We start from the raw sequence: 18,834 nt of genomic DNA, 5'->3' as shown, positions 1-18,834 counted from the left end.
AAAGATATTATTCCTGCCAGGCTGACTGTTCCTTCTACCCTCACCCCTTGGTACGCCACTGCCTGTGGGAAGGTAGAATTAATAATATTCATGGAACACTTTGAAACTAAACCAGAACTGAAGTATTAAGTGGTAAACGGGCATTATGTTTGCAACTGACTCTCCTACAGTCCAGAAGAATTGCATACACACGTATACATACACACAGAAAAGGATTCAAGAAATGTAAAATTTTAACACTTGATGAATCAGTGTCAAGGGTGTATAGGAATTCTTGGTTGTATTCTTTCAACTTCTCTGGAAGTGTGAAATTGTGCCCATATAAAAAGCTGAGAGACTGGGGTAGCTCAGAACCAGCTCATGGCCCTTTGGCAGCAACGGGCTGGATGGTCCCAAGTGGGCCTCTTCATGGGCAGGAGAGGCGGAGGTCTCCGAGGTCCAGCTGCAGGGCCTGGCCTGCCCATGCTCCCCACAGCTTTGTGATCTCCTTCCCTCCCACTGGGGACAGCTCTCCCGCCCCAGCTTGCTGGGGACCTTCCCCTCCAACCTGCTGAGTGAAGCTCTCCTGTCTTCCGGCTCCCACACCAGCCCTGACTCCTGGCAGTTTTCTGGTATCTCCCAGAGAATTCTGAGCAGAGTTAAGACCACCATTTCTTGAGTGTGTCAGCCCTAAGTGTTTTAACCCACGTTATCCCGCTGAATCCTCACAGCACCCTGACAGGCAGGTGCTGTTCTTGCTGGTTTACAGACCAGGAAGCTGGGGTCTGGCATGCAGTCTCTGGCAGAGTGGGGGTTCTCATCCAGGCCCTGCTGTCCCCTGCCTTCCTTTACTGTCTCTCTTCTTGGCAGTAGGCCAGTTTCTGTGAGCAGAACCAGGTATGGGGGCTCGGCAGTACGGATGACCACACAAGCCGCACGGCTTACTGAGGTGCATCCCAGCCCCCCACCACCTTGTGGGACCCAGAACTCTCCTCCTCTCTCCTGGCCATGGCCTGGCTCAGAGCCAGCCAAGCAGAGCCAGGTCGAAAGGGCTCTGACCTGGGAAAGTGCCCAGGTGAGCACAGCGGCTCTCCTGCTCGGACGTTTGCTGTTCGCAGCTCTCCGTGTTTGCTGAGCCCGATTCCTGGTGGGTCCCGGGCTGTCCCCCTTGCCCAGGCTGCAGAACTGCCCCTCCGTCCCATCCAGCGCCTCAGCGTCCCCAAGCTCACCTCACCCTCCTTGTCTCATCCCCGGGGGCAGTAAAGCAGGGTGGGGTGGGGTTTCTGGACCTCCCAGGAGTCAGCAGGGTGGGGAGGGCTATGGGACTCATCACGTGCCTCAGGCCCAGGGAGCCCTGTACACGCTCCAGGACCTGGGAGGTGAGCCCACCGACTCCTGGAGGTCCCAGTGGCACACGCTTGGCAGATTTGCTGTCGTGTGGAGTTGGGCCCCTAGCACCCAAGTCTGGGTAGATGTCCACCGGCTAAGCTCAGGAGACTGAGGTATATACCCAGGAAACCTGGCACCCATCTAGTCCAGGCCTCAGCCTGTGGGAGTCCCCGGACGGACATGGCCCTGGGGAAGCCACCTCAGGATGGAGAGGGAGGCAGTAGATGTCATGGGGTTCTGATGGGACTTGCTGCCGTGGTGCTCTCAAGCTCCAGCCCAGGGGCTGGGACACCCATGGCCCTCTGGACAGTGCTACAGCCATGATGGCCACTGGGCCTCTCCTTTTGGGAGGCTACCCTTTTAGCCTGACATGGTCTTTTTTTTTTTTTAAATTTTATTTATTTATTTATGGCTGTGTTGGGTCTTCGTTTCTGTGCGAAGGCTTTCTCTAGTTATGGCGAGCGGGGGCCACTTTTCATCGCGGTGCGCGAGCCTCTCACTATCGTGGCCTCTCTTGTTGTGGAGCACAGGCTCCAGATGCGCAGGCTCAGTAGTTGTGGCTCATGGGCCCAGTTGCTCCGCAGCATGTGGGATCTTCCCAGACCAGGGCTCGAACCCGTGTCCCCTGCATTGGCAGGCGGATTCTTAACCACTGCGCCACCAGGGAAGCCCATGACATGGTCTTTGATGGCTGCTAATGCTGTGAATGATGCAGCCAGCTGTAGGAATTCCAAACAGGCGGGAGCCATTCTCCCTCTCTGAGACAGAGATAAGGTCCTTCCCCATCCTTTCCTGGGCTCTGAGCGCCTCCAAAGGGTCCACAGTGGGTTTCAGGCCGCTCAGAGTCTGTACGAAGTGGTCACAGTGGGGTGCGTGAGTGTGTTCCAGTGAGGGGGGGTAGGGGTCGACAAGGCTCATCACGTGCCAAGTGCGGTCTGTGACCCCATGGTGGGCTGTCTTCCCCTCACTGCTCACCTGACGTGATGGCAGCCCCGATCTTGAAGTTTCCATCCAGCCAGTCTCACGCATCTGAGGTTGAGTAGTTAAGTCTCAGGGACACCCCAGAATCCTTTCCCCCAGGCACATGGGCACCGTGTGTCCCTGCGCTGCCTGCAACCTCTCTGTGCCTGGGGCTGTGTTTACATGTGGAGTTCCTGGGAAGGCAGCGAGGCGGGCAGGGTCTAACTTCCAGTCTCCAAGGCCAGGCAGTGACTCATGGGGAGGGGGTGGGGCAGAGAGAGTCTGAGGGAAGAAGGTTTTGCCTCCAATTGTCATTAAATAGAGATAATCCCACCAGAATCCCACCTGATGTTCTTGAGTGCTGGCCCTGTGCCAGCCCTGGGCTGAATCTTTGCAGTCCTCGTCTCACAGCGTGCACACAATAGTGGTAAGGATGGTTACACGTTCTACAAGGCACAGAGGGGCTGAGTCTTTTCCCTCTACACAGCTCACAGCAGCCTTCCTGGGGCCTGGGGCTTTATACTTAACCCTTCCTGGTGCTTGTCACAGTGTGATTCTGGGGCCTGGGGCTCTCTGGAGGGTGTGTGTGTCAAAAACGAGGATTTCTGGATCTCGCCCAGACTAAGTAAATCAAACTTTGGGAAGAGGCCCAGGAGCCAGCATTTCAGCCTGTGAGATCCACGCTTCTAAGCTCGCTAGCAAGTTCCTGATGAAATAACTTCAGCTGAGGAGCTGGTTGGAGGAGGCGGGCCAAGCAGGGAAGGTGCTCCCTGCTGGGGTGAACAAGTGCACAGTTTGGGGGAGCAGGAGGAGGCCTCTTCCCTCTCTACAGTTTCCTCCCTCCTGTAGACACGCTGTGGTAGGGAGAGAGGAGCAGGGGGAACATTTGAATGGCTGAGAGGTATTTGGGGTATTTGGGGTGGGAGAACATAGTGACGGGGGAGCAGGAAGGCAAGTGGGGTGGGGAGGTCCGAAACCAGGCTAGACTTTGGTGTTCTTTTTCAGAAGGGAGTGGGGGGCCCTACAGAAGGTTTTCAAGAAGAGGAGTGCCATCGTTGGGGGTTCAGGAAGATGACTGGGCTGGGGGAGCACAGACCAGAGGGAGAATGGAGGTTCCGGCAGCAGTCCTGTGGGGGGGTGAGGACTGGACTCAGGGGCTGGAGGACCCGAAGGGAGAGAGCGTTAAGGGAGAGGGTGTGGAGACTGCTGTCCTGGGACTGAGACAGAGGGGGAGGAATCCCATGTGAAGCCTAGGAGGGGGGATGAGACCTTTTGGGGCTTGTTGACTTGGAGGGGCTGGTGGGACGTCCTTGGAGGTGCATTTGAAACGTGGGGCAGGAGGAGGTGGGATCTGGAGGGACACCGTAATAAGAGATTAAGCTAAGAGTCAGCACGCTGGAGCGCAGGGACAGGGTGTGAGACCCAGATCATTTGAACTTCATCTCCCTGAGGTTCAGTTTTCTCATCTGTAAAATGGGTTGTTGTGAGGGCTCCATGAGGTAAGGGTGTTCCTGGAAGCGCCCCATCAGACACTTGGAAACACAATCGCTACGGTTTGGGTGGCTGTGGGGGCCCCAGACGAGCGTGTCTGGGTTCAGCGGCCGGGTGGGCTGCAGGGGCACCACTGCCCCCTGTTGGCGGTCTTGGCCCGAGCGTCCCCGGCCTCTGACAGGCGGGGCGACCCGGCGGGCTGCTAGTGCGCCGGCCGCCCTCAGTCTGCCCGTCGGCTTGCTCTGGCGCCGCGTCTGTCCGTCGATCGATCCGCGGACGCCCGCCCCACGCTCGGCGGGTGGGCTCCCGGCCCCTGGATCTCGCGGGGCGCAGACTGCATGGTAGGTGAACGGGGTGCCGGCGTGGGCACGGGCGCGGCGGGAAGAGCGCGCGGGCAGGGTCTCCCCAGGGCTGTAGGGATCGGAGGGGCCCGTCGGGACGCCCCCCTCCCCGGGGACTCGCAGCCTCCTGGGGTATTTCTGTCTTTCTGTCGGCCACGCACGCCGCGGGGCTGGGGGCTCCGGTGCAGCGACCTTTCTCGGGGGCGTAGGGAACCTCTCTCGAACCTGGGTTGGCGCCTGCGCATTCCCAGCTCATCTCCTCGGTCCCCGCTCGGCTCCCGCAACAGCCGGGGTAGGAAGTGAGGGTGCGGCGGGCGCGGGCGGAACGTTTGAGTGGATGAAGATGCCCCTCGATTCCAAAATGCGGGGATTAGGTGTAAGAGAGGCAGGGAGGCTGGGGGAGGCTTCTGGGTGGAGGCTTCGGTGAGGAGAAAGATACTCGGGATTAAGAATACTTGGGATCTAGGAGAGAGACCGACCTGAAAAAGAAAGTCGAGTGGTAGGTGCGGAGGTACGTGCGTGGGCCACGGGAGCCCCAAACCCCCATCTGAGGACAGGAAATGGAGCTGAAAAGAGAATCCAGGCAGAGGATCCAGGAACCGAGCCTGAAAATCCGCGGTTGCTCAGAAGGGAGGGGAGGTGGTGGTGGCGAGCCTGGGGAATAGGCTCAGAAGGGCAGCTCCCGATCTTTCGTGCGAAGACACATGCCCAGTGGAATCCCATTCAACCCCTGCCCCATGTCCCTTAGACTGTCCTTCCCTTGCCAGGTGGGGAATAAGGATCATGTCACTATGCATTGAAGTTGAGCACCTGAAATGTGTCAGGCACACTCCTGAGAACTTTATTCTTTCATTTAATCTTCCCAGAAACTATGAGGTAGGCTCTACTTACCCATTTTACAGGCGAGGAGACTGAGGCACAGTGAGGGCATGTCACAGAAGAGGATAGCAGAGCTAGCATTTGACCCCAGGCCAGACTGTTTAGTTCCATGGCCTGGGTCCTTAACTACCATATCCGGTGGACTGGCAAAGAGATGGGAGCTGGAGAAAGGAGAGGGAACCCCAGAGCTGGCAGTGTCAAGGGTGTCAAATATTCCTACTTCAAACAGTTCAGGTGATAGAAAACAGAAACAAGAACCAACTTTTGGATCAGCATTATAGTTTTTGGCCCTTTCACTGCCTTGCTTGATCCCCACAGTGACTCAGTCCTCACAGTGAGGTGATGTAATCAGGCCCTTCTGTGTGTCAGGCAGGCCCTGTGTTAATACCTTTCATGTCTTAAATTCCTGGATCCTTGTAATATGGGAACAGCCACAGAGAGGTTACCATGCAAATAGTCCCACAGCTCGAAATTGGGGAGGCTGGATTTGAATCCAGGCAGCTGTTTCCAGAGACCTTGCTCTTAAAGACCATGTGATACTGTGCATTGTGCCCATTTTACAGATGCCCAAACTGAGTGTCTCTCCCAAAGTCCATGACTTTAAAGGGGAGAGACCCAAAGGGTGACTGCTAATGGCATAGCCCATGCTTGAGAGTCTCCATCTCTGTTCAAAGGTTTCAGTAGATCGTGAAATTTAAAATTGAAGTCCCACTTTTTATCATTTTAAAGATATACTTGCTTTTGGGGCTTCCCTGGTGGTGCAGTGGTTGGGAATCTGCCTGCCAATGCAGGGGACACGGGTTCGAGCCCTGGTCTGGGAAGATCCCACGTGCCGCGGAGCAACTAAGCCCGTGAGCCACAACAACTGAGCCTGCGCATCTGGAGCCTGTGCTCCGCAACGGGAGGGGCCGCGACAGTGAGAGGCCCGCGCACTGGGATGAAGAGTGGCCCCCACTCGCCACAACTGGAGAAAGCCCTCGCACAGAAACGAAGACCCAACACAGCCATAAATAAATAAATAAATAAATAAATAAATTTATTAAAAAAAAAAAAGATATACTTGTTTTTGTTTTTTTTGGCCACACCACGCGGCATGTGGGATCTTATTTCCCCAACCAGGGATTGAACCCGTGCCCCCTGCAGTGGAAGCACACGGTCTTAACCACTGGACTGCCAGGGAAGTCCCTAAGATGTACATTTTTAAGATGAAATTGTGATGCATCTTACAATGGATGGCGGAGTTTTTCCTTCTCAGTGGCACATGATATATCGGCCTTCCTGGTGTCGATGGCATCTTTGGTTTGACGAATAACAACAGAACCAGATTCCCTGAGTGACTTTTCTGGGTGTCTCTCTCTCTTCTGTTCCACAGGCTCCTCTCTGCCTCAATTGCTCCACCCTCCCTGGAGACAGGTCCCTGGGTGCAAGGAGCCCGGTGCCCTGCAATGGCAGCAGGGCCCTGGGGCCCTTTGACCCCCAGGACTTGAACCTGACTGATGAGGAGCTCAGGCTCAAGTACCTGGGGCCCCAGCAGACGGAGCTGTTCGTGCCCATCTGTGTCACGTACCTGTTGATCTTCGTGGTGGGCGCCGTGGGCAACGCGCTGACCTGCGTGGTCATCCTGCGCCACAGGGCCATGCGCACGCCCACCAACTACTACCTCTTCAGCCTGGCCGTGTCGGACCTGCTGGTGCTGCTCCTGGGTCTGCCCCTGGAGCTCTACGAGATGTGGCGCAACTACCCTTTCCTGTTGGGCGCCGGTGGCTGCTACTTCCGCACGCTGCTCTTCGAGACTGTCTGCCTGGCCTCGGTGCTCAACGTCACCGCCCTGAGCATAGAGCGCTACGTGGCTGTGGTGCACCCGCTGCAGGCCAGGTCCGTAGTGACGCATGCCCACGTGCGCCGCGTGCTTGGGGCCATCTGGGGCCTCGCCCTGCTCTGCTCTCTGCCCAACACCAGCCTGCACGGCATTCGGCAGCTGGACGTGCCCTGCCGGGGCACGGTGCCCAACTCGGCCGTGTGCACCCTGGTCCGCCGGAGAGCCCTCTACAACCTGGTCGTGCAGGCCACCGCGCTGCTCTTCTTCTGCCTGCCCATGGCCACCATCAGCGTGCTCTACCTGCTCATCGGGCTGCGGCTGCGGCGTGACAGGCTGCTGATTCTCAGGCAGGAGGCCAAGGGCAGGGCCAGGATTAGTGACGGCCGCAGGCTCCAGCCGCTGCAGGATAGGAGTCGGACACAGGTGACCAAGATGTTGTGTAAGTGTTGCTGCTGGGAAGAGGGGCGGAGCCAGGCACTGGGTATGGGGCTGGGGCTTCCAGGGTCCTGGGGGAAGGGGCCGGGTGTTTCGGTTTAGGATGGAGGCTGAGTGTGAGGTGTGGAGTAACCCCCCCACCCCTCACTCCCCCGTGTGTGTGTGCATGCACTGCATGTGTGTATACTCTTCTAGATTACCCTTGAGAAAGTGACACCAAAGGTAAATGCTAATGGTTCATGGCAGGATCAGCTACATAATTTGTGGGGCCCAATGCAAAATGAAAATTCAGGGTCCTCTGTTAAAAAATCATTAAGAATGTCAAGACAGCAATAGTAGAGCAGCTGTCTTTTTTTAAAATAATTAATTAATTAATTATATTTATTTTTGGCTGCGTTGGGTCTTCACTGCTGCACGCAGGCTTTCTCTAGTTGCGGCAAGCGGGGGCTACTCCTCGTTGTGGTGTGCGGGTTTCTCATTGTGGTGGCTTCTCTTGTTGCGGAACATGGCCTCTAGGCGCATGGGCTTCAGTAAGCTGCAGCACACGGGCTCAGTAGTTGTGGTTCTCGGGCTCTAGAGTGCAGGCTCAGAAGTTGTGGCGCACGGGCTTAGGTGTTCCACGGCATGTGGGATCTTCCCAGACCAGGGCTTGAACCTATGTCCCCTGCATTGGTAGGCTGATTCTCAACCACTGTGCCACCAGGGAAATCCCAGAGCTGCTGTCTTGAAGGTTCGAAGGTCAGGGCTCTGTGCAAACGCACAGGTGGCACCCATGAAGCCAGCCCTTGCTCATGGAGCCAACCACAGACAGGGCAGAGGCCTGCGGCTGGGCTCCAGGATGACAGAGCTGTTCATGGGCTCTGGACCCTCCAGGTCTCTCATCTTTGCTCCTAAATATGTTGGTTCTGTCCTTCCCTAAGTAGCCTGGGAGGCAGGACCATGGGCACAGAGTTCCCCTTTCCTGAGGAACTAACTGTCCTCTTCCCTTAGTGGCTATGGAAAATCCCAGGGAAGGATTCTAATTGGTGGGCTTGGGTCATGGCCTGCCACCGGGCCAGAGTGGCAGGATGCTGAGGTGAGCAGCCCCCACAGACCCACATGGTGGGATCCGGGGGGAGCAAAGTTCCCAGAAGAAGGGGAGCAGGGTGCTGGAAAGGCAAGATGGTGAATTTCCTGCACACCATGTCTGCAGTTCCCTGGGGACCAGAGGAGGGATCATGATCTAAAAGAGGTCGTTGGAGGCATGTTTGTGAAGGTCTGTGTGCAGAGCACAGGAGAATCAGGGCAGAAGTGTGGATTGGGGCCGGCCAGGGCACGCCCAGCTGGCTTGAGGCTCTGGATCTTACTGTGGCCTAGGCCTGGTGCTTTTTCAAAAACAGTGGGCCTGGGGAAACCAGGCAAACTGATGCTAAGCCAGTCATTGATTCCCTCCCCATCCTGCCTGGTCCCACAGAGCCTGAATCAGGTAGATGGGGTGAGCCAGGGCAGGACAGGGCTGGTGAGACCTTGGTCAAAGCCATGGGATTATGGCCAGCTAACTGGGGACTGCCCCATTCCCAGAGAGAGACTCACTCCTCTCACCCCCCAGAACAGTGTCCCAGAGCCCATGGTCACTAGTACAGCCCCCTAAGATGGGACTGACCTGGAGTCTTGTGCTTGCCTCCTGCACTACAGACCACCTGCCCCTGTCGGCCTCTGCTGCCTCCTACTGCCCTGCCTAGCCAGGCCGAGTCTGCTCATCTGGGATGGCTCTCGCCCTGGGAAAGTGGGGTGTTTCCTTAAGGCTGCCTTGCTGGCTGGCCCGGGGCTCTGGCTTTCTTCTCTCCCTCCTTCTCCTGTCTTCTCTTTCTGAGGGCCTACTGTGCACCAGGCTGTGTGCTGGGGATGTAAGCAATGTTCTGATTGAAATCCGGGATTATGAGGAAAACCACGCTGGAATGTAAGGGGGAAGACACTGCAGGGGAAGGATTGTGAGGTGGAGACGCAAACATGAGAAACAAGAAACAAAAATCAATGCAGACCTGATAGCAAAGACCCAGGAAGGGTAGGGTGAAAACCAGGGCTGGAGGGAAGCTCCGGAGAAAGAGTGAAGGATTGGCTGGCCTGTCCTGCCTTTTACTGGGGCTTGGGGTGGGGCTGTGGAGGAAAGGGGAGGTAATGCAGGGCAGGATATTCAGGGGCGCCCAGGAGAGCTGGGGGCTGGGGCTGGGAAGGCTTCTAGGGCCAAGACAGGCAAGTGCGTGGGGGGCTGTGTTTGTCTCGCTCTCCCTGTTACTCCCTGGCTACTGCTGTCTGACCACAGGCCGCATCCTCCTGCTTCTCTCTGCTTATGCATAAGCAGGCACGGCCCCCGAGTGGCACCCAGAGTGGGCCTTAGCCGCACTGGGCCATGCTGGGGCTCAGCATCCACAGCTGTCTCTTAGTTCCAGTTCCACGGTGAGAGAAGCGGACCAGGCCAGCTTGGCCCGGGTGTCCACACCTGGTCCAGGGCGCACGCCCACTGGCCAGTCGGTGACAGGGGCGAGAGCAGCCTCTCCTATAGGGGTGCGGCCAGGGCAGGCAAACTTCCAGAAACCTCCAGATGGACAGTGGGTGTGGGTGGCCGGTGGGAGAGGAGAGGAGAGAACAGGCTCCCATTCTGCCCACAGTTGTCCTGGTCGTGGTGTTTGGGATCTGCTGGGCCCCGTTCCACATCGACCGCCTCATGTGGAGCCTCGTGTCCCGCTGGACCGAGGGCCTGCACCTGGCCTTCCAGTACGTGCACGTTGTCTCCGGCGTCTTCTTCTACTTTAGCTCGGCCGCCAACCCTATGCTCTACAGCCTCATGTCCAGCCGCTTCCGGGACACCTTCCGGGAGGCCCTGTGCCTGGGGACCTGGTGTCGCCGCCACAGACCCCGCCGCAGCTCCCACAGCCTCAGCAGGGTGACCACGGGCAGCACCCTGTGTGACATGGGCTCCCCCGGCAGCAGGGCCCAGCCCCTGGCTGAGAATGGTGGCCCAGAGGGGCAGCAAGAGATGGACCCCTCCTGAGAGGAGCCCTCAGGCAGCTTCACTCTGAGGGCCCAGCGGGCCACGCCAGCTTTGGGGGCCACACCTGCCTCCTCTGCAGCGTGTCTTCGCGGCCTGTCCCCCTTCGTGCCCCGTCCCCACTTCAGCCTAGAAACCCTGACCAGCACCTCAGTGATTCCTGCCCCACCCATGGATCTGAAGGACTGTAAGGTTGCTGTCTGTCCTCCAGCCTCTCAGGTCCCCAGTTACAGCCCTTCCCCTGGAAGGGGAACATCGTGGTCAGATAACCGCGCACGGCAAGACTCCATCCGGGGACCCCCCACCCCCAGCCCGTTTCTGAAGTGTTTCCGTGGCGCCCTACCTTTCCTTCCCATTTCTTGCCGAGCTTCTGCAAGTCCTGGCCCATTCTGTCCCTCTCTAGCTCTTGGCCTGCACCTGGGATTCTGACCCGACCCCCTCCCTGGCCCCCCGTCGGCTTGTTTTGCTCTGGGAGCTCCACCTGGTGGAGCCACTAGGCGGCAGGTGTGTCAGGGATCCAGGAGACCTGGCTCCGGTCTCAGCTGAGCCACCACCACCTTGTCCTGGCATCAGGCAAACTGCCTCGCCTTACAAGCCTCAGGCCCTGTTTGCAAAATGAAAGGGGCCGTGACATTCTGGAGTGTCGCGCTTTGGCACTTCAGCTGTGGTTTTCTGTGTGCGTGCCTAAGTCCCTGCTTTCAACAAAACAGATACCCTCAGATTAGCAAGGCGGAAATTACTCTTTACATCCTCACTAACCCCAACCCTTACTCCCTCCCTGACCTCTACGAGCCCCCCACCCCACCCCCTCGAGAGCCACTCAGGGAACATTCTTTGCTTGTCCTAGAGCAAGTGAGGCTTGGCACCGACCGAGGGTCTGTGTGTGAGCAGAGGCCCCTGCCTGCCTCTGTCTTCACCTCCTCCCAGGCTGGCTTGGGGGCCTGAGATGAGCAGAGCATTGGGCCTGACTGGCCAGAGAATCTCTGGGGGCAAGAGACATGGGCCAACCAAGGGCAACGAGTGACTCCGTGAGAACTGCTTGGGGCTCAGTGAGGTGAGAAGAGAGACACGTGAGTCCTGAAACGAAGCTCCATCCCGAATCCCTGTGGGTAACTGGGTGCTCAGTCAGGACCCAGTTAATGGCCAGAACTTGTCCTGCTGCAGTCCCTGACCTGTCCTCCTCCTAAGAGGGGACTGCAGCAGAAGGAGCCCTGGCCTCCCTTGCGGGGAGCTGCAGGGCGCCCAGGGAGCTACAGGTTCTCCCTGCAGACCCTCTGCAGCTCAGGCCCCAGGTCCCCTGACTGCAAAGTGGAGAAGATTGTACAAAAATGTCCTGGAGTTTTTGAAATTCAGTTGTAAAAATAATAAATACTCATTTTAGAAAAATTGGAAAGTACAAATGAGCAAAAATGAGAACAATTTAAAATAATTAAAAACCACCCTTGCTAGGGGATGGGGGGAGGGGGAAATAGAAAGTTGTTTAATGGGTACAGAGTTTCAGTTTTTAAGATGAAAAAGTTCTGGAGATTGGTGGCAAAACAATGTGAATATGCTTGAACAATATTGAATTGTACACTTAAAGGGTTAAGATTTAAATTTTATATGTATTTTACTACAGTTTTTTTTAAAGAAAGGATTAAGTCTAAAGGAAAAGAAAAAATTAAAAAGCCACCCATAGCTTTACTTTCCAGGGGTAAGCACCACATATAGGACAGGATGGGGGGATTTGAGAAAGGAGCTTGTGAAAAGAGGCTGTGCAGAGCTATGAGTGCCCAACATCACCTCTGAAATGAGCTCCCAGGTGGCCTTGGAGTGTCGTCGGGGGAAGCAGCTGAGGCCAGACTTCAGGCTGGAACCTGCCGTTGTTCCCAAACTGGACTCCCCGGGGCCTCTCTTAAGTGACAGAGATGACATGCTCCTGAGGCTCTGGTCAGTATTTATGAAGGGACTACTATGGGCAGAGAGGCACTGGGCAGGTTGGGGAAGGCGGGGCATGTGAGTTATCGGAAGGCCTGGGCTCTGTAAATTTGATGTCTCTCAGGTGTCTCCACGGCATGTCAGTGGATAGGTCCCACTTGTCATGAGTCACTGGTTACCACGGAGAGTGGAAGCAGCAGCTCTGGGCTCAGCCCTGGAGAAAAAAGGATGGAGGTGGAAAGGCCAGCCAGCAAGATGCCACTCTCTCCTGGAAGCAACATCCCCTGCCGCTTGCTCTTCTGCACTGGTCAGGGGGACAGCAGCATTCCCGAGTGCCCCGTGCTACTCCCAGGACAGGAGTCCTGGCTCATCTGGGCCTCGAGTCACCTCCCGTCCTGGCTCTGGCTGCAGTCACACAGATGCCTCCTCCTCCCATGTTCGAGAGTTTGGGCCCGCTCTACTTCCCGTCTGCTCCACTCCTGCCATTATCCTGGGTGATGCTGAAGTCCCCGTGGTTGGCCCACTGCTGCCCTGGTATCAGCTCCTGGTCTTTCCTGCAGCTCTGGAGACTCTCCTCCACCCTGGCCTTTTGGCCCCTTGGTAACATCCTGACTCCCAGGACCTCCGGCGTTTTTCCATTTCTGGAAGTGTGAGCTCTTGACCATGATTGCCTCCTTCCTGCTCTGCTGCTCTATAAATGATACATTTATTCTTTAACCTCATCTAACCTTCCCAGTTCTCGACCACTCTGCTTTCTCCCCATCCATCAGCTTCCTCTCATGTACACTTCCTTTCTGATGGGTCCTAGATCCCATGGTCTATCACACACAACCCTCTCTGCCAGTATTTCTGAGGGCCAAGGTGAACATACTGGGATCACCCTTTCCTTCTCAGAAAAAAGGTTTTCTTTGGGAACTCGCCAAGACGAATCTCATCAACAAAGCTGCGTTTGCCCACCCTTCCTTCTGTGAAGTACCTGCTCAGGAAATATAAAGTGTGCAACACTTCACATCTATTCTTACATAGTCAGATGGCGTCTCCAAATCAATCCTGACATCTGGGAGCCCATCTCATTTTGTACACTTCTTGGTGTCTCCCTCTTCCCCATCCTTGTCTTCTAGTCGATCCACCAAGTCTTCTTTGTTCCATGTCTTCCCTGTAGAGAGGAGTTGCCTTTTTGGAGGGCTTCCTAGTATTTGCACTCCCTTCCCATTGAGGGGAATCCCTGTGTGTGTGACTCTTGTTGTGAGACCAAGCCCAGGCTCCTACTACAGACGCTGAAAGGGTTCTGGACCCTGCATCACTGACATCACTGTGTGACCCGGGACTGGCACTCAGGCAGCTGGATGATCTGACCTGGGACTTGCACTGGGAGTGACACTAAGACCCATGACAACAGGGGCCGACACGTCCAGGGCAGCAGTGCTAACGGCGGCATCCCACCCAGGCTGCTCCCGGGGCTCCTGCTGCCCAGCCGGCCTTGGCTTCTGCCCATTTTCTCTGCCGGTTTTTCAACCTTCTTGTTGTTCTGAGCTACTAAGAGCCTTTCAATAAATTCCTTTTTTGCTTAAGTTGGCCAGAGTTGTTTGCTGCTGTTTGCAACCAAGAACCTTAACAGATCCATCTACCACTGCTGTGAAGGTTACACATTCTGTCTGTTCTACTAGTGGTTGTCTTTACATATTTCTAAGATGAGCAGATATTATCACTGTTTTGAAACCCCAAACTGCAGTCTGTAATACTTAATCATTCTCCTCTCTCACTCTGTTTTTAAAACTTTTTTTAAGAGGCAAGAACGATGAGGACAGACTTAAGGAATTTGATCCTAGAAACACATTTACATTTTTCTAACAACAGTCTAATCCTCTTCAGCACAAGAACTTTTGTATGTTTCTTCTGACAAAGCAGTAGGTATAAAGGTGGTGAGCAGGGACTCTAGTCAGGCTGCCTGGGTTCAAATCCTGACTCAAAAGTCAGACTGGCCTTAGGCCAAAGTCAGACTGGACTGAAAGGTACTGACATTTCTAAACAAAGGATGAGCAACCTGCCTGCGCACAAATAAGAGACTCAGAGGCCAACACTGACCGCTGCATCCTTTCAAACAGTGTCCAGGTTCCTACGAGGTTTAGTCTGAGGATGGTAGTTACTAAGGTAAATGTCCCTTTGTGTGGCCTCTTTAAAGGCAACACCCCAACTTCACCTTCTTTCAAGCTTCTGCACAAGGCAGGGCAGGACAACTGGGGGGCTGTTTAGGAATAGAGGCCACGGCCCAGGTGAGGGACAGTGGGGATTCAGGGGAGGCCGTACCTGGCTGGGTAAGAGTGCCCTGGCTCAGGAGAGGTGGCCACAGGCTAGGGCTAGGCTGGAGGGCCTGGAAGCTGCTGCCACATTCTCTGGAACATCTACAAGAGTACCTGGGGTCTTTTAATCTAATATTCAAGTACCTTCATCAGCTCTAAGCAGTGTGGGCACCATTCATTCAGCTAACATGTCTTGAGTACCACGTGCCAGGGACTGTACAAGGCTGGGAGCGGGGGCATACAAGTGTTCTGACAGCTGGAAGTCTGGGGGCACAGAAGAGAGGCAGCTGCCCCCAGTGGAGGGAAGGTTTCCAGGAGGAGGCGATGTTGCTGAAAGTCCTGGGAGAAGGGGTTGGACTGGCCCCTGAGCTTTGGCCAGGGAAGGGTGGAGCAGCTATAATGACAGTTCCACCAAAACTGAATCCAGGGGAGGAGGGGGAGACCCTAAAGGAAACAGGGGCCGTCAGGAGGAGGAATGGACACTGGACAGGCAAAAACAATAGCAAAGCAGACTGTGGTCCAAGTTCTTTGCTCTCATTCTCTGGACTTCCCTGGTTGCTCTTCCTGGAATTTGGACTTGGAACCTTCCCTCCAGTCTTTTTCCTTGTCTGTCTGGCCTTCATGCATAGGCAGGATTTCTTTCCATTTTAGTAAATTTGAAAAAAAAAATGAAGTACAAAAATAATTACTTTTATTCCCAACACCTAAATTAACCACTATTAACATTCTGCCAACTTGATCCCTGTCATTTCCCACACATATACCCTCTCCTCATTAATGAATAATAGATTGTTTTCAATCATTTGCTTTGTGAGAGAACTGCCTTGAACCGTCCGGTACAATGTCCATGGTTACGATGGATGGATGAAGCTGACAATACCCAAACTGTGAGATCAATTTTACCATCACTAAAAGTGGTGACTTAACCAGACATTAAGTGCCTTCTAGAAGGATGTAACAAGTACACAAAACCAACCACAAGTCTTGCAAAAAAAAAAAATTGAAGCTGAATGTAAGGAAGCCTCCAGATCTAAGTGGCAGTTTACAAGATCACTGCGGATGGAGCATGTTCAAGACACCTCAACGGGGAAAGCCAAATCTAGTATAAGGACAAATTCTGTAAGACTACGGCTTGGTTTCTTCAACAGATAAATGGTATTTAAAAGGGGGTTTCTATTACAGAGTAAAAAAGATTTAAAAGATGTATCAACCAAATGTAATGCATGGAAATGTTTGAATCCTAATTCAAACATGCCAACAGCAAAAAGGCATTTTTGAGACAGAAAACTGAACACAGACTAGATATTAGATGATATTAATCCTGATAGCCTGTATCAGTACTTAATAAAGTGTTTACTGGCGAAATAATAGGATGCCTGGGATTCACATTAAAATACTCAAGCCAAAAAAAAAAAAAACAGGGAGAGAGGGAGAGGAAAAAAAAGTGGGGCAGGGAATAGCTGAAAAAAGAACTGCAAAAATATTGAAGTGATTGAGGTGATGGGTAAAAAGGGATTCATTATATTCTAATTAGTAACGTATGTTTGAAAATGTCCATAATAAATTTTAAGTTTGCAATAAAGATTCACATATTTGTATCTTCATCAGCGTGATCCCTTATCTCTAGGTGAGAAAAGCGGAATTCCTAAATTTAAGGAAGGAGAATTTTTACCTCAACAGGAAGTCGCCAAATTTCTCTCCAGGTGTTTGTAATGAGGGGGTTCAGGATATGTTACCCCAAAATACAGCACCTTGGCATACTGAATATTTTAAGCCAAATGCATTGGTAGTACAGCATGTGCAGAGAGGACTCTCTGACCTTCCCCTGAAGCAGGTCATAAGACCCTCACGTGAGAGGTGCTCTCCCTCTACCCAGAGGAAAGCATTCTTTTCTCCAAGACTGAGGACACCAAGACCACACTTACCTCATACTCCTTTCCAGCCTATCACATTCTGTGACACCCTCTACTCTTCATCAAATCTAGCAAAACACTCAGGTTTAACCCATTCTTCAGGTCTTCATTTCCTTATGAAGGCTCCTGTGTCACATCAAACAGTATGCTTTTCGCTTGTTTTTTTTTTTTTTTTTTTTTAAAGTGGTTATCCCTATTCCCTTTTATTTATTTATTTATTTATGGCTGTGTTGGGTCTTCGCTTCTGTGCGAGGGCTTTCTCTAGTTGCGGCAAGCGGGGGCCACTCTTCATCGCGGTGCGCGGGCCTCCCATTATCGCGGCCTCTCCTGTTGCGGAGCACAGACTCCAGACGCGCAGGCTCAGTAGTTGTGGCCCACGGGCCCAGTCGCTCCGCGGCATGTGGGATCCTCCCAGACCAGGGCTCGAACCCGTGTCCCCCGCACCGGCAGGCAGACTCTCAACCACTGCGCCACCAGGGAAGCCCCTTTTCGCTTGTTAATCTGCCTTTTGTTACAGGGCCCCAGCTGACAATTTAGACAGGTAGAGGAAAAAGATATTTTTCCACCTCTACAGTAACAATTTGCCTTTTCACCAGTTTCCCCACGATCCCCAAACACTTGTTTGATGTTTTAATTTCTGTTAATCTGATGATACAAAATAGTATTGTATTATTGTTTTAAATGATATTTTCCCTGGTGGTTGTATAGCTGAGCATCTCTTATCTTTTCGTGCCACCTAAATTTCTTCTGAAAACTACTTTTCATATCCTTTGCCCATATTTGTTTGCCTTTTTTTTTTTTTTTAAACTTTTGGCCACACCCCATGGCATGTGGGATCTTAGTTCCCCAACCAGGGATGGAATCAGCACCCCCCAGCATTGGAAGCACAGCATCTTAACCACTGGACCACCAGGTAAGTCCCTGTTTGCCTTTTTCTTATTGTAGTTTTTCATATTATGATACTAACTTTTTATTATATATGTTACAAATATTTCTTCCCAATTTGTTCCTTATATTTTAAATTTGTTTATAGAGACTCTTGCATCCAAAGGTTTTAAATTGTAACATGGCCAAATCTGTCATAATTTTTTTGCTCTGTCATAATCCTGCTCTGTGTCTTAAGAGTGACATTCATATCCCAAGTTCTTATTACAGATTTTAATAAGAATGCTTCTTAATTTTTGCCATCAAATGTTTATTCTACATTTTCACATAAGGTTTATCTAAAAGATATGTATTTTTCTTCCTTTAGCCTCTTAGTTTGACATTATTAACTTACATTGCGACATCTTGCATTCCAGAGATAAATCCTATTGGTCAATATTCTTTTACTATATTCAGTCAAGTACCAAATCTAAAATATTTAGGCAAATCGTTCTTCTTACTCTTCTTCCTTCCCAATTTGGGACTTTCTGAAGCTAGGACAAAAGCAGGGCCCCTTACTCAGGGCCACCCTTCCCCACCCCCCAAAAACACACACATGACCCAAAGTGCTCATTTTCAAATCCCAATGTGGGTATTATTCCTAGAATTTTGATCCTACTACAGGGCCTAATGGTGCTAATGGTCTTTGAGAGAGCACATATTAAAGATGGCTTAATTCAAAGAAACTAAGAGACCATATTAAGTCATTGAGGATGCAAATCAATGGCCTCGGACGAGTTCCTTAACCGCACTCTGTGAGCCTGTGAAACCAGTAACCGATTCTAAGTCACAGATTTGTTTTGAAAAGCCCATGATAAAATGTATGAAAAGCAACCAGTATAAGACCTGGCACAAAACAGATATTAATGTTTTAGCTGTGACCATTACTACTATCACTAACTGCTTTGAGGGCAGCTTCAGACGCGGGTTGGCAGCGAGGGAAGGTTCCCCGGGGTCAAGAGGCCGACTGCCGGGTTCTGGTCTCCGCTCCACCTCGCGCTGTAAGGTCTGCGCCTCCTTCTAGGCTGAAAATGTCGAGAGTACTATCACACACCCCAATGAGGGGGTGCCTGCCTAACCGGATTAATGGATGTGAAAGCCTGGAACCGACCCTGGTTTACCAGCCTGCAATGAGTGGCTGTTTTTATGACCCCTGTTTACTTCCTACAAGTCCACTAGTAGGTAAGCGCCGAGGTGTGTAACCGCCCGCCAGGTCCCCGCATGTAGCGGAACCCGTGCCTCCTTCCACGGAAACGGTGCGCTCACGCCCGGCGCCCACCTGACCCACTCAGGGGCCTCCCGGGCCCGCCCAAACCAAAATGTCCGCCCTGCGCGCAGGCGCAACACGTGCTTCCCCGGCTCGAGACCCCGCCCCCAGGCTCGCGCACTGCCCACCCCACCCAGGATTGCGGCTCGGGATTGGCCTAAAGGCAGCGCGGGCTCTGATTGGGCGAGGCGG

General features: G+C 53.2%; 1 protein-coding gene across 2 annotated transcripts; it reads left to right on the top strand.

Annotated features, from left to right (window-relative positions):
• Positions 1-4,008: 4,008 nt before the first annotated feature.
• Positions 4,009-13,809, top strand: NMUR1 (neuromedin U receptor 1). 2 transcript variants are annotated; one of them, XR_009009120.1, is made up of 4 exons: positions 4,009-4,160; positions 6,412-7,297; positions 9,942-12,250; positions 12,363-13,809. XR_009009120.1 is itself a non-coding variant. In XM_057551872.1 (3 exons), the coding sequence occupies exons 1-3, from the start codon at positions 4,158-4,160 to the stop codon at positions 10,322-10,324; spliced, it is 1,272 nt and encodes a 423-aa protein (XP_057407855.1). In that variant the 5' UTR covers positions 4,009-4,157; the 3' UTR covers positions 10,325-13,809. The 2 variants fall into 2 exon arrangements, 1 of the variants encoding a protein (XP_057407855.1); XM_057551872.1 differs by having other exon boundaries at positions 9,942-13,809.
• The last annotated feature ends 5,025 nt before the right edge of the window (positions 13,810-18,834 follow it).

The sequence above is a fragment of the Balaenoptera acutorostrata genome, chromosome 8, assembly GCF_949987535.1.
Source record: "Balaenoptera acutorostrata chromosome 8, mBalAcu1.1, whole genome shotgun sequence".
Classification (NCBI taxonomy): Eukaryota; Metazoa; Chordata; class Mammalia; order Artiodactyla; family Balaenopteridae; genus Balaenoptera; species Balaenoptera acutorostrata.
This window is presented reverse-complemented; position numbering and strand designations above follow the sequence as displayed.